Raw genomic sequence first — 13,927 nt, forward strand, 5'->3', positions numbered from 1 at the left:
TTGGTTAGTGGGGACTTCCTAGCAATAATATCTTTTCTGTTACATTTTTAGATCATCTTAAGCTGGCCGTTCAGTCCCAGTAGAGTTTGGATTTGGTTTGGTCAATTAGCTGTATTTTCTGGTTGAGGGTAGAAGACTAGAAGAGTTGTCCAATTAGCTAGAGGAAAAAGGGGAAAAGAAAGCGAAACCAAGAGATGAAGAAATAGGATGGAGGACTCAAATTTATGAAACAGGCGGCTGGGAATCCTAAGTTTGACAGATTTTTATCAGATGTGGTCATAAAGTTAACAGCACCAGGATGGTCTATACCTTTCTTTGTTCCTTTGATAAAGTAACATCCATTGTCTTGGTTGCTGGAAACTGTGGTCTAACTTATTTAGCCTTTTTGGTTTTTTTTTTTTGCCCAAAGCACTACTGCACTTTATCTTTTGTAGAAAGAGAACAAGATAGGCTATAAACAAGATGACAACTTGAATTTTCTTGTTCTTTTCCTCTATTCCAAAAGAGTATTCAAATATGCCAATATAGTTGAGCGTGAACTAGTTGATTTGGTGGTTACTGCTCGTGGGAATATTATATCTAACCCAAAAAAACAAAGGTAAAAGGAAAAAAAACCTGTGTAACAAGTAGGCATAACCTTGTTGATTCTCAGCTAGAACAATCCTATTACTTCTAAGATTGGATAATCTCTCTGTTTGCCTACAAATTTTTAAGTATTTTAAAAACAATACAGTTTTTACAAAAAAGGAGCAAATGGACGGTTAAAACTTTTATCACGGTTGAAACTCCTTTAGATTTTCACTTAGAATGAGCCAAATTAAATGAACATCCTAACACAGCAAATTTGGTAATTGAAATACATATTTTCTTTTTTATTTTAAATTCAAAAACAGATGAAAGAGATAATAGGAAAGAAAAGGTCACATTGAGTGCCTAAATGTCTGAAAAATGTAAGGACGTATTTAGTATTGGATTTCCTTTAACAAAAAATAAATAAAAGAATGAAAACTTTTTTTTACAAATAGCTAGATAGATAAATATACCAATGTTTTGCTCCAAATCAATTTCTTTTCTATAAAGAAATTTATGTCAACAACACTCTATTACTAAATATAACCTCAAGGTTAATTTTTTAGCTATCTTTTGTTTAGTTCTACAAAGTTTAAGCAATTGGAAAATTGAGCTTTTCCTAAAGGCATGAGTTTAATTTCTTTATTATGCCTTCACAGTATGGGGCTCCAAGAATCACATTACTTGGTGTAATTAGGTTCCAAAGGAGCCAGTTGATTTTGAGTTCTCACGTTGATCTAGCATGGCAAGAAATTTTCTTCTAAATGTAGCTTCAGTAAACTTCTAAAATCCATCCATAATAACTCATTTTTAATAAATGACAATTATGCAAAATTTGAATTTGAAATTCAACTTTTACACATATGTCAGAGATCTAACAATGATAGTTTATACACTATAAGTATATATAAGATTTACTCCTTTTGTAAAACGTTTAATTTTAATCCCTTTCCTCAAGTATTTCCTTCATTCACAATTTTATTGATATGCTAATCTTTAGTTTCCGAAAGTTTCCAAAAGTTCTTTAGTTTCCAAAAGTATTGTCAAAGAAATTTGTTAAACTTCTTTCCGAACAATGTTTTTTGCACTATTGCTCAAGGAAATCTGCTTGCTTGCTCCAAAATTAATTGATTGCCAAAGAAATTTCTAAAACTTCTTTACAAACAATTTCTTTCCAACTATTGCTCAACAAAGTTAACAAAATCTGAGTTTAATATATTTATATTTCTAAAGAAAAAACTCATTCTTGCTGTTACATTGAATTACATAAATAGCCACAATTATCATAAATAATGCAGAGCTAAAAAAACAACATTGCATACAGAGGGTATTATCGGAATACGAGATCTAATGCACTAATCCGCTAATTTAGGCTCTTGCTCTTAATATATTATAGATAAGTTATACCTCTATAAGCGTTTAATTAGAGCTACACGCTAGCCACAATATTGTAGCAGGAAGACTAATGCAAAGCTATTTCTTGATTGATTTACAATATGATTCAAATTAGACAATTAGTTTGAAAACTTGAAAGCCATAAGCCAGCAATTGTTTAAGAACAATATTGAAATTAATGCAGAAACCATTACATGAATGTTGTAATCTAATTACTGATGTGACTGCAAAAAGTGCCCAATTTGGTACACGCATTTGGTCATAAAAAAAAGCGGCCAAATTGGTACATGCATGGCCCACCAATAATGCATCAGATTGGGAGGTATCTTTCTTTGGCGCTACACTGAAGTTGCTGGCAAAGTTCTGAAGCACCATATCTTCTGTGAACAAGATAGTGTCTTGCAATATTTACACAAAAAGTGGGAAAAAAAAGTCCAGCCTATTGTTTGTTGGCTATTGTTAGATGAGAAAGTTTTGGATCCTGAACTGATTTTATTGAGCAGCTGCTAAACCAGATAAAAATCTAATATCAGAGTGAAAAGAAGATATTATAATGGAGATCCCCTCCAGCAGTAACGCCAATTGCTTTGATTTTGCTTCTTATGATTATCTGCAGTCGCATCTCGTCTCCTCCAGCACTAGCACTAGTTGCTTTGATCTTGCTTTAGATACTCTAGCCGAGCTTGAAAAAGAGCCCTACTATGGCTGGTACTTCAAGTACCTGAACGAGAAGGCAAGATTAATGAAAACCTGTTTTCTGTATGTCAAAAAGTGTAGGAGGAGGAGGAACCACGAAGCGCTTTTGGAGCCCGATCGCGAGGACAGGTGTAATATTATGTCTGAAAATTTGAGACGTAGTATTATTTGCTTCAGAATTCAAGAAGTGGCTATCAGGATGATTCATGATCTTCAGCCTGCTTATTTTCAATATATTCATTCTGGTCGTTACTTAGATTATGCCAACATTGAAAGTGCGATTACCAGATCCAAGGAAAAGATCAAAATGTTTCTTGAGACGGATCTCAAGAAATCATGCGCCGCCATCTTCATTGACTATTACGCACCGGGAGATCCACGACTAGTTATGGATCTTATTATGTGCCTTTTAGAGACTTTGGATTGGAATTTACGTGTTGGGGAGCTAAGGGAGACAATTAGAAACAGGCTAAAACTCTTAAGGAATCTCATTGGCTTTGTGACAATGCAAGGTCTTGAATGTTCGCAACTGACAGATCTCTTGACTTACACTGTAGTTGCAGCTGGACGCCTGATTTCTGTATGTCTGTTTTACCATGATGAACAAGTGGCCAATCGATTGGAATCTGAAATTTATAAGCTGATACACGAGAAGATCAATCTTTTTGATCTCCAAGTCCGAGAAACTTTTGTCCATGTCCTGACAGCTTCAAAGAAACAACCGAGACCATCATATGCTTTTGCCCTTCAGAAGAATGAGGATCATGTGGTAGGCCAGTTTGTTGGTTCTCTCCGTGATTATCTTATGGATCTACTAGGATCTTATGCCAGTTTTCAGGTTCCAGTGAAGGATCAAATACTAAGACTCCATGAGGAAATAAGATGCCTGGGTATCCTTCTTAAACAGGAGGAGAAACTAGGTGATGAAATGAAGGATCTTATTGGAGCTGTGGTGGTCTCTGATGTAGCAATTTTGACCTTCTCCCTTTCTGTCAATGAAATCAAAGAAGGCTTGCCTAAGGAAATAGATCTTGCGGTGTTTCATTTGCACAAAGTTCTCAAATATATGGTGGCAGAGGTTGCACACAATTATCCACTAAAATCACCATATTCATCATTTAATTATCCTAGACCCAATGAGTTGGGCTGTATGGATTCTTTCCTAGAAAATCTCAAGGAACTAGCAAGGTGTGATGAGGCTGATGATTCAATTGGTTTTCAACATCATAGAATCCAAGTGATCCAAAATGATCTCGTATTCTTAAGATCTTTCCTGGAAAATATCAAGGAGCAGCGCTATCAGAATGGAAAACTTCAAGCTTTCTGGAGTCATGTTATGGAGGCTGCTTACAAGGCAGAGTTACTGATTGACTTGACACTTGTTGGTGATAAATGTGAAGATTCTTTGGATGCTGTTTCTAGAGATATCAATCTTTTGAAGATTGATGCCCCTGAGATCCATAATGGTCAAACCCAAAGAGTTAACAAGACTTCCCTTCACATACCGTCACAACTTGCTGCCGCCATGCACGACGAAGATCTGGTAGGTCTTGACGACGAGGTGGAAACTATTACTCATCGGCTTACGAGAGGATCAAAGCAATTGGATGTTGTTCCCATTGTGGGTATGCCAGGCCTTGGTAAGACCACATTAGCCCACAAAGTTTATAATGCTCCTTCAGTTAGGTCACATTTCCATGTTCATGGTTGGTGTCGTGTTTCTCAAACGTGTAGCAAACACAGTTTGTTAGTTCAACTTTTGTGTAGTGTTGATTCTAGGAGTCCAGATGAATATCTTAAGGAGGATGAAAATAATTTGGCTAACAAGCTAAGACAGGTTTTGCTGAGAAATAGGTATCTCCTTTTTTTGGATGACTTGTGGGACGTTGAGGCATGGAATTTGTTGGAAAAATCACTACCGAATGATGCCAATGGTAGCAGGATTCTCTTCACCAGTAGATACCAGAATTTATCTTTGCATTTCAAACCTAATAGCGAGCCTCACCATCTCCGCCATCTTACTGACGAAGAGAGTTGGACATTGCTGCAGAGAAAGCTATTTGGCAGGGAAGATTGTCCTCCAGCAGTAAGTGAAGTTGGATCTCAAATAGCAAAACTTTGTCAGGGCTTACCCCTCGCAGTTGTCCTTATTGCTGGAATTCTTGCTACTACTGCACGAGATAGCTGGTTAGAAGTTGCAAAAAGTCTAAGTTCTATTGTCCTTGAGGATGAATACTGCATGAAGGCACTTGAACTGAGTTATAGTCATCTGCCAGATTATTTGAAGCCATGCCTTCTGTACTTTGCTGCATTTAAAGAAGACGAGGTTATTAATGTGCGAAGGTTGTTACGGCTTTGGATCTCTGAAAGATTCGTGCAACAGGCTGAAGGAAAGAGAGTAGAGGAAGCAGCTCATGACTACTTTGTGGCTCTAGTTAATAGAAGTTTAGTTAAGGGTGTCGGACAAAGAACTGTGGGTGGTGCCAAAGCCTGTCTACTTCATGATTTGGTACACGAGTTTTGTGTGAAAAAAGCCAAAGAAGAAAGTTTTCTATATGATGTTCATACTTGGAACCCTCTTGGGCTTACTGGACCAAGCAACCCCCACCGAGTTTGTGTCCGCAATACCAGAGAATTGAAGATTTGGGAGTTAACACTTATATTTCCCAATTTACGCTCTTTGATCTTGTTTGGACAAGATTATTTTAAACATGAAGAGGAGGATTTGGGTATTTTGTTACCTAAACTTCTCAGAGTGTTGGATTTTCGGAGTTTGCACTTTCGTTACAATTCTTTCCCAATCGAAGTAGTATTGCTTGTTCACTTGAGATACCTGGCGCTCAAAGGAGTAACATACATCCCATCTGCGATAGCCAACCTCTTAAGGTTAGAAACTCTTATCGTAGATTATCCGAGTTTGGGTATTGAGCTGCCAAGTACTATTTGGAACATTAAGACATTGAGTCATCTACTTGTTATAAATTATCATGGAGTATGGCGAAGGGGTTTTATTTTTCCAGTTGAAAATCTTGAAGTATCCCCAGATTTAGATCGTTTGGACACTTTAAACCTTGCAGTTGATCCCTCTCCTCAAAGCTTGCAAAAGATACTGAGAAAGTTACCAAGCATTCGCAGGTTAAAATGTATGGAACACCGGGGCGGATCAAGAGAAGCTACCAGAAATTGCAACGAGATTCTTGAGTTTGACAGTTTGAGTCAACTGGAATCACTTTATTTGTATGGTTTTCACGGATGTGGATTCAAATCCCCATTGAATTTGAAAAAGTTGACTCTCTCATATAATGCTCAGCCATGGAGTGAAATTTCAACAATCGGAAAGTTGCCCAATCTTGAAGTGCTTAAATTACTTGATCACAGCTTTGTCGGGGAAGAATGGGTAATGAAAGAGGGGGAGTTCCCTAACCTCCGAGTCTTAAAATTGTCAAGGTTGAAATTTCGCAACTGGACTGCATTTTCTGATAATTTTTCCCGCCTTGTGAAATTGGTCTTGCACCGATGTAAGGAGCTGGAAAAGGTCCCTTCTTGTTTGGGGGAGTGTGAGACTCTTGAAATGATTGAGGTGGAAGGGTGTCTTGAGTCTGTCGTAGATTCTGTAGAGCAAATTCAACAAGAGCAGATTGATATGGGAAATGAGGTTCTAAAGATCGAAATTCATTCCATTTCCTCATAAGAAGAGTCTACAGAAGCAGAGTCAACTCCCTCAGAAGCAGAGGAGGTTTCTTCAGAAAGAGAGTCTATATCCTCTCATCACGCAGTTGGCAATTGTGAGAGTGAATGTACAGTGGGATTCCACTCATCAGGTCAGATAAAACTATATTTGCATATGTTGAATCAGTTCAATTATATAATGATTCATGCTTCTCTTAACAGTTTACGACGGCAAACCATTCATGTCTCTTTTTCATTTGTTTATATGTTGAATCAGTCCAATGATGTGTTAATTCATGTGTATTTTGAAGCAATTTCTGCTGCATAACTTTCTGATAAATTTCTGATTGATGCACAATCTGTTTCTAAAATCTTCTTCTTGCCATTTTCTGGTTCAGTGTTGAGTAATTTTTATGTCCCAATTTCCGAAATCTTCTTCCTTGTTGCTACATAACTTGATATGATGCTCAAACCAGATACACTTATCTGTTCCCAATTTGTGCATGTAAATAAGAGTAATACAGAAAAGTGTGACTTACTTCTATTTTTCCTCAATAAAAACCATGATTCAATTGACTGATATGTTGAAACCTACAATCACAGTTTTGCAACAAATATTAAGTGAAGACAAAAACCCAAAAAAAAAAAAAAAAAACAACAAACTGTGGTTGTGTTACTTTTCAACAGAGGAAGGGCATAGGACTTAATATGTGTTTTTCTTCACTACAACATGCTGAAATACAAACATTTTCATTCTTTAATAGGCAATATTTTCGGAAATAAAAAAGGAAGCAATTTTTTCTTAAACTTTTTTTTTGTGTGTGGTTTCATGTTTTATTTTGCTATTTTAAGTGGTTAATTGCTCAAACTGATCAAAATGACAAATCAAAGAAACCAGATGACCTATTTTGTTGGGTATTCTGTATACCTCTTCATTCAACTGATGTAGTACTGCAATTTTTCCTTCTTCCAGAGCAGGTTTCCTCAGAGGGTGAAGACTGAAACATTTATGTCTCTCCTTGATTTGGTGTGGTCATTCCACTCATCAGGTTAGATATAATTGTATGTGTATGTTAATTCAGTTCAATGACGTATAATTACTGATCATGTCCCTTCTTCATCATCTGTACCAAATTATTTGATTTGAACTTTGATGCAGCTGTATTACTTTGTCATTGCAGGGGCAAGCACAGTCATGCATTCTTTCAAGCCAACATTATCCATCATAATCTGTTTGTAAAATGTTCTTTTCTGGTTTGATGTTTAATAGTGTTTATGATCCATCACAATCTGTTTGTAAAATATTCTCCAAGTTCTTTCCTGATTTTGATGTTTAATAGTGTTCATGATCCCAGTTTCTCAAATATTCTTCAATCCTGCTACAGATTGAAATGATCCTCAAAACTAGCTCTTTGTAGAATGTTCTCCATGTTCTTTTCTGATTTGATGTTTAATAGTGTTCTTGATCCCAATTCTTCAAATATTCTTCATTGCTACTACGGATTAAAATTAACGCAGACAATAAAAGGAGGCTATTTAGTAGCCACTCGCATTTCTTTGCATTCTTCAACCTAGCAAAAGTCTAAAGGGTGTAACTTTTCTTAACTCTTTTCTGTGCTATTTCATCTTTTATTTTCTGATCAATGCGATTAATTGTTCAATGTTCAACCTGGTAAAATTGACAAATTAAAGAAGCTGGATGACATTTTTGCTGAACAATCTAATGTACTTCTTCATTTAACCATGTAACTTATTTAATACTCCTTCCCTTTTTTTTATAACTGACGTTTAAAGTTTTGCACACCAATTAAGAAAAGTTTTTCATTACTTAAATCTATACACTACTTTCCTTTTGTACCCTCATTAATTACTAGAGTTGTTACAAAGAGAGAAGCAATAATTACTAGGAGTAGTAATTAAGAACCCTGTATTGGAAAGAGAGATAAAAGGGTAAAATTATGAAAAAATAATTAATACTGTATGGGAATAATAAAACGACAGATAAAAGTACACTAGAACAAATTTCTAAAACGTCAGTTATAAAAAAAAGGGAGGGAGTACAAGAATATTTAGAAAATAGAGAAAACCATTAGCTGGCAATCATCTAAGGCTAATGATTGTTGCTATGACTTGTGAGCCTAAAAGGTACAGAATGCCAGGTGAAAGCTGACTTTAACTTTCTTCTATCCAAATGATTGTAATCCAAAATTCCAAATATCATTTCCTCCGCTTTATTTTTCAACTTTCTTTCTTTCTTTGGGCCTTTGTTTCAATTTTGTTTTTCGGAATTTGGGCTGTAGCTTACTGGGTATATTATTTCTTCTGTTTTTTTTTTGATGTTTTAGTTTTTTTTTGGTATTCTCTGTATATTTTCTTGGGTTCCCTAAAAGAAACCTACACAACTAACAAAATAGAACATATTATTATATTAAAAACCAAAACTTATTAATCTAAATACGCATGTATAGACGCAGTTTACAAACTCACGGAGTCCTCATGGATGGACCACTACTGAAGCATCACAAAACATAATTAGTTCTTTTAATAGCCATTTAATTACTCTATCAAATCTCGTCCCAATGATCAACAAAGGGTTCTTAGATTCTTTTTCATACCAAGTTCAAAATTCGAATCATGTATCTGACAATTGGAATTAAAAAGCAATTCAAATCATGTGCTTGACAGTGGAGAGTAAAATGTATGTGAGAAGGAATGGGAGGATTTTAAAAAAAAAAGAAAAAAGAAGAGTCTCTCCTTGTCTATATACAATAGTGTTCCTCTATGTGGCTTGTATAATTGACTAGACAGCAAAGGCAAGACTTCTAATGATCAAGTCACTCTACGTTAACCTTTTAATGTTTATTCCACTTGCACCTTTAAAGTTCCTTCTATTTTCATTTTGCTTAATCTTAGTTACAAAACTTTACATCTTATCTTTCAAAACAAATTCTAAATCTTACAAAGGGCTTAAATATTGAATGAAAAACCTTATATTCACCTAGTTTTTTTTTTTGTCAAATATTCACCTAGTTATACTACTCTAAGCTGAACTAGGGCATGAGAGCACAATCTACTATTGTTAATGCCATGCATCCAAGGGGTGCTGAGGGGGGCCACAGCCCCCTAAGTTTTGAAAGTTTTAATTCACAGTGTGTAAATATGGGTGTAAAACAAAGTTAGCCCCCTAATTTTCATAATTTTAGTTTATATTATGATATATATATATATATATGATTTAGCCACCTTTGAATTAATTTTTTCTTCAAAAAATTATTAATATTTTATTGTGCTAGTTATTTAACTTTTAAAAAAGAAAACATATAATCAATAACCCATAGTAAATTGACCCAATTTGATACATTATAATAAATGACCCAATTCATAATTATCAATGGGTTAAAACAAAACAATTACTTTTTTTGGCTAATATATAAATATACAATTTAGCTCAATTAATTAGACTCATTCTCACTCTTACTGTATCAACTGTAACTATATGACGGATATTTTCAATTATGAAGATATTCAAAATAGTTACGAAACAAGATGGAAGATAATTTCTTGAATGGTTGCCTAATTGTGTACATAGAAAAGAAATTTGTTGAAAAATTAGCGTTAATTCAATCATAGATAAATTTACTTCTAAAAGGAATGTAAAACTCAATTTACTTTTAAGAAAAGAGGTTGAAATTTTAGTGTATGTTAACATAATTTTTATCTTTTTAATTAAAATATTTATATTTATATTACATATATATATTTATTTTGCATAGGCGACATATTGAAGCATTTTTTCATAATGTGCAACTTGGGTTGTTTGTGATATTATAAGATATTTAAGAAAAGTTTATTTTTTGTCTTAATTTTCATTTTGACTATGTTGCATATTTATAAAATAAACATACCTTTGTAATTAAAGTTAATATTTGTTATGTTTAGATGTCATATATTTAAATAGATAGAAATTATTTTGAACATAGCATATTAAAATAATTTTGTTAGAAAAATTTTTGACCGCCTGGGAAAAAAATCTTGGCTTCGTCACTGCATGTATCCCATTTGGTGTTCTCCTTCTCCCTGGCATAAAAGATGAGATTTGTTCACAAAAAGAAAGCAAGTTGGAGATGATGAGGTTACCAGAATGACCAGCAGTAGAACAAATTCTCGTCTTGTATACCATTTGCCACGAATCCTTCATCATAGTTCCTCTTTTTTCCAATCTATCCTAATTTTACATCCATTTTGCTCATTAGTATATTCAAATATTTAACTTAATTACAAGTTTAAAACCTCAAAGCTCTTCTGGAAGTTGAGGCTAGTTTACATTGGATTAGACAAATTTTTGTTTGAGTTATGATTTTTTTCTTGAAGGAGTCAAAATGAATCTTTTATTCTTTTTGGACCATTTTTTCTTCAGGAGTCCCGAACTCCATGAGGTTTTGGTTTTTCTAGTGATTTCCGACACATCAGAACTTTTTCAAACTCAACATACATTAAAATGATTGAACTGATGGTTCAGATAAAACCAGTCACTCATTTTGTTCATCACTGGTCCACCTTTCAATATATTTTTATCTGCTAAAGTTGTTCAAAAAGTCTAATACTTTGAAAAAAAAACGTCCCTAAAGCTTCTAGTAATATCATTTAGCACCCCAATAGTTCTAAAAGTATCACTTACCTTCCCCACAAGTGATGTGGCAAAAATTCACCATCGCAGCATGCAAAGTGAAAGTATTACCCTCACAACTTAAGATTATTTGTTCTAAAAGATTTTGGAAGGAAAAAGAATATAAATTGACAAATTAGAATGTCTATCTTAACAATTTTTAGCACTTAAACCTTCATACTTTTCTAGTCCTTCTATGCCACCTATATATTACATTGTCCTTAATATTCTAATAATAATTTAGACAAAAAATCTATATAAAAAACAAAACTTAGATCAATATAGATAATTGCCACTTAGGAGTTAATTTTGCACTTAAACCCCCCTTTCCTACACTCCAATTTTTTTTAAAGTCCTTCTATGCCAACTTTATATTAGAATACCCTCCCTACTCTAACAATTATTCAAAAAAAAAATTAGTAGATTAAGTACCAAAATTTTATACAACTAAAAATTTGATATTCTAAAAATTATATTTCACTTAAACACCCCTTTGATTCACTTTGAATACTCTAATGACAATCTTATATTAAATAGCCCTTGCTATTCTAACAACTTTTTAGGCAAAAAAGTTTAGAAGGAAAAAAAAAAACCAAAATCCATCAAGGAATGGTCATCTTAACAATTATTGTTTACTTAAACTATCCCGTCCCCCAAGTTTTAGTTCTCCTGTGCCAACTTTATATTGACTGAATTCTCCTATTCTAACAATTGTTTGTGCAAAAAGAATCAAATGCACTTGAGCATCTTCTGAATTAAATGCAAATCCAAGGATTCGATCACCTAAAATACAAACTAATAAAGAATTTAAAGGTACTATTACACACCCTAATAGAATGACATGTATCATTAGTAGTGCGTTTAATCCAGAAGCTGCTCAAGAGGACTCTTCTTGCCACCCATTTCCCATAGAACCTTCAGTCCAGCAGATCTAATCTCCTAGCTTGCATTCAATTTAAAAGGTGCTCAACTATACTTTTTTGGCCACACAGTGTTGGGTTAGGATTAGGAGTAGATTAACTAATATTGTATCAACAAAAGAAAAAAAAGGAACAAAAAAAAAACAAAGATAACCTAGATCCTTTGGATCCACTAGTCCCGGTGGTATTCGACTAGGAGTAGAGTGCACTTTTTTAATAACTCCTTTTCCATAATATAGGTACAGATTAACCAATATCATATTTGGTTAAAAACAAAAAAGACAAAGACAACCGTTTAACCATCACACCATGTCAAACGTTTATGACTATCCATTTTTTGTTTTTTCTAGAATTTTAAATTCTTAGAATCTGATGTTCCTAAAATGGTCTTTGATTGCTGTAAAGGGTTTACTACACTTGGCCACCTTAAAGTTCCTTTTATTTTCATTTTGCTCTTTAAATATTTAGCTTGAAAACTTTACAGGATTTTCTTTCTAAAGTTGGCTTTTCATGCCTTACAAAAGGAAAAGAAAAGAAGGGAAGGTTAGAAAGTTGAATTAAAAACCTTATGAATTTTTATTAATGTCTTCCAATTGGATCGAAGCTTGAGATTCCAATCTATTAATGTTCACATTGTAAGGCTTTTTCTATATAATGTCGTAGGGCCGTACAATAAACAAACTAAAAATGGACGGTGGATCCACCCCGGTATTACAATATTATCGAAGAAGAAATTATTTAAACCCATGTTGACCCTTTTCTCAGAGTTATCTAACTTATAACAATGTAGTTGGAAAAATAACTCCTCCAATTAGAAAGTGTTAGCACATAAAAACACACAACGGAAGCTTGTTACATTAGGGTGAGCAAACGATGCATATTCGGTAAATCAGTTAGTTGAATTCGGTAAATTCGGTTATTTGATTTATAGAAATTTAAACCGCTTTCAAATTCAAATTGGATATAACCGAATTCATTTCATTTCCAATTTTGAATTCGGAAATGGTAATGAAAAAAATTACAATGATTAATAATAAGTAATATTAGTTACAAACTTACAAATTACAATGATTAGTGATAAGTTATATTAGTTACAAACTTATAATTTACAATAATTAGTGATAAGTTACTAAGTTACAAACTTATAATTTATTTTAAATCAAATACAGCTTATTACTTACTTATGTTATCGTGTAGTTGTCTTGTCTGTGCTTAAAGCCTAAATTCTAATTACTAATTATGTTTATTGTTTAATATTTAGTATTATACATTACTTATTAATTATTATCTAATTCTAGTCATGTAAAAATAATAGGTATTATAGTTATGTTATGTATTATTGTATATTTGTATTATTATAGTCATATAACAATTAACAAATACTAAAATAGTATATTGTACATCACTATATATTATTATTATCATAAGTACATGATAATACCATATACTAACTATTATTAATAGCATTTACCTATATAATATAATAATATATTAATAGTATGTACTAATACTAAATAGCATTTATCTATATATTATATAATTTTATAAACTAATTTGGTATTCGAATACGGTAATAAAGTACCCTATTTCATTTTACCGAATTTGAATGCGAAATCGGTTATTATCAAATTTATAATCTCATTACCTATTTTATAACATTTAGAATTCGGTGAATTCGATAAATACTGCTTTTGTACCAAATTACCAAATACCCGATTTCTAATTACCAAATTGAATTTGAATTCGGTTATGAATTTGGTATGTAGCGAATATACTCACCCCTAAGCATGTTGGACACATATAGAAACATGTGGTAGAAGCGGAGTTTAATAACCATAAACGTATAAAGCATATCTGTTTCTCATATTTAGACTTGCATAAATTCTAGCAGAATTGCCTTTATAACAACTGCAAATCTCTTTAGCATTTCTCTTAATTTTCTCAACTGGATACAATATTGAAATATCTTATATATTCTCAACATGACTTGAAAATTAAAATTCTACTAAAA

At 33.1% G+C, this 13,927-nt stretch overlaps 1 protein-coding gene across 1 annotated transcript; it reads left to right on the top strand.

The window, feature by feature from the left end:
- Positions 1-2,291: 2,291 nt before the first annotated feature.
- Positions 2,292-7,796, top strand: LOC113701731 (putative late blight resistance protein homolog R1A-10). Its single transcript, XM_027222494.2, has 3 exons — positions 2,292-6,482; positions 7,304-7,379; positions 7,512-7,796. The coding sequence occupies exon 1, from the start codon at positions 2,519-2,521 to the stop codon at positions 6,350-6,352; it is 3,834 nt and encodes a 1,277-aa protein (XP_027078295.2). The 5' UTR covers positions 2,292-2,518; the 3' UTR covers positions 6,353-6,482; positions 7,304-7,379; positions 7,512-7,796.
- The last annotated feature ends 6,131 nt before the right edge of the window (positions 7,797-13,927 follow it).

This window comes from Coffea arabica, chromosome 7e, assembly GCF_036785885.1.
Source record: "Coffea arabica cultivar ET-39 chromosome 7e, Coffea Arabica ET-39 HiFi, whole genome shotgun sequence".
Lineage (NCBI taxonomy): Eukaryota > Viridiplantae > Streptophyta > Magnoliopsida > Gentianales > Rubiaceae > Coffea > Coffea arabica.

Excerpts from the sequence above, each read along its gene's own strand:
- LOC113701731 (XM_027222494.2), top strand. The coding sequence starts at position 2,519 with ATGGAGATCCCCTCCAGCAGTAACGCCAATTGCTTTGATTTTGCTTCT.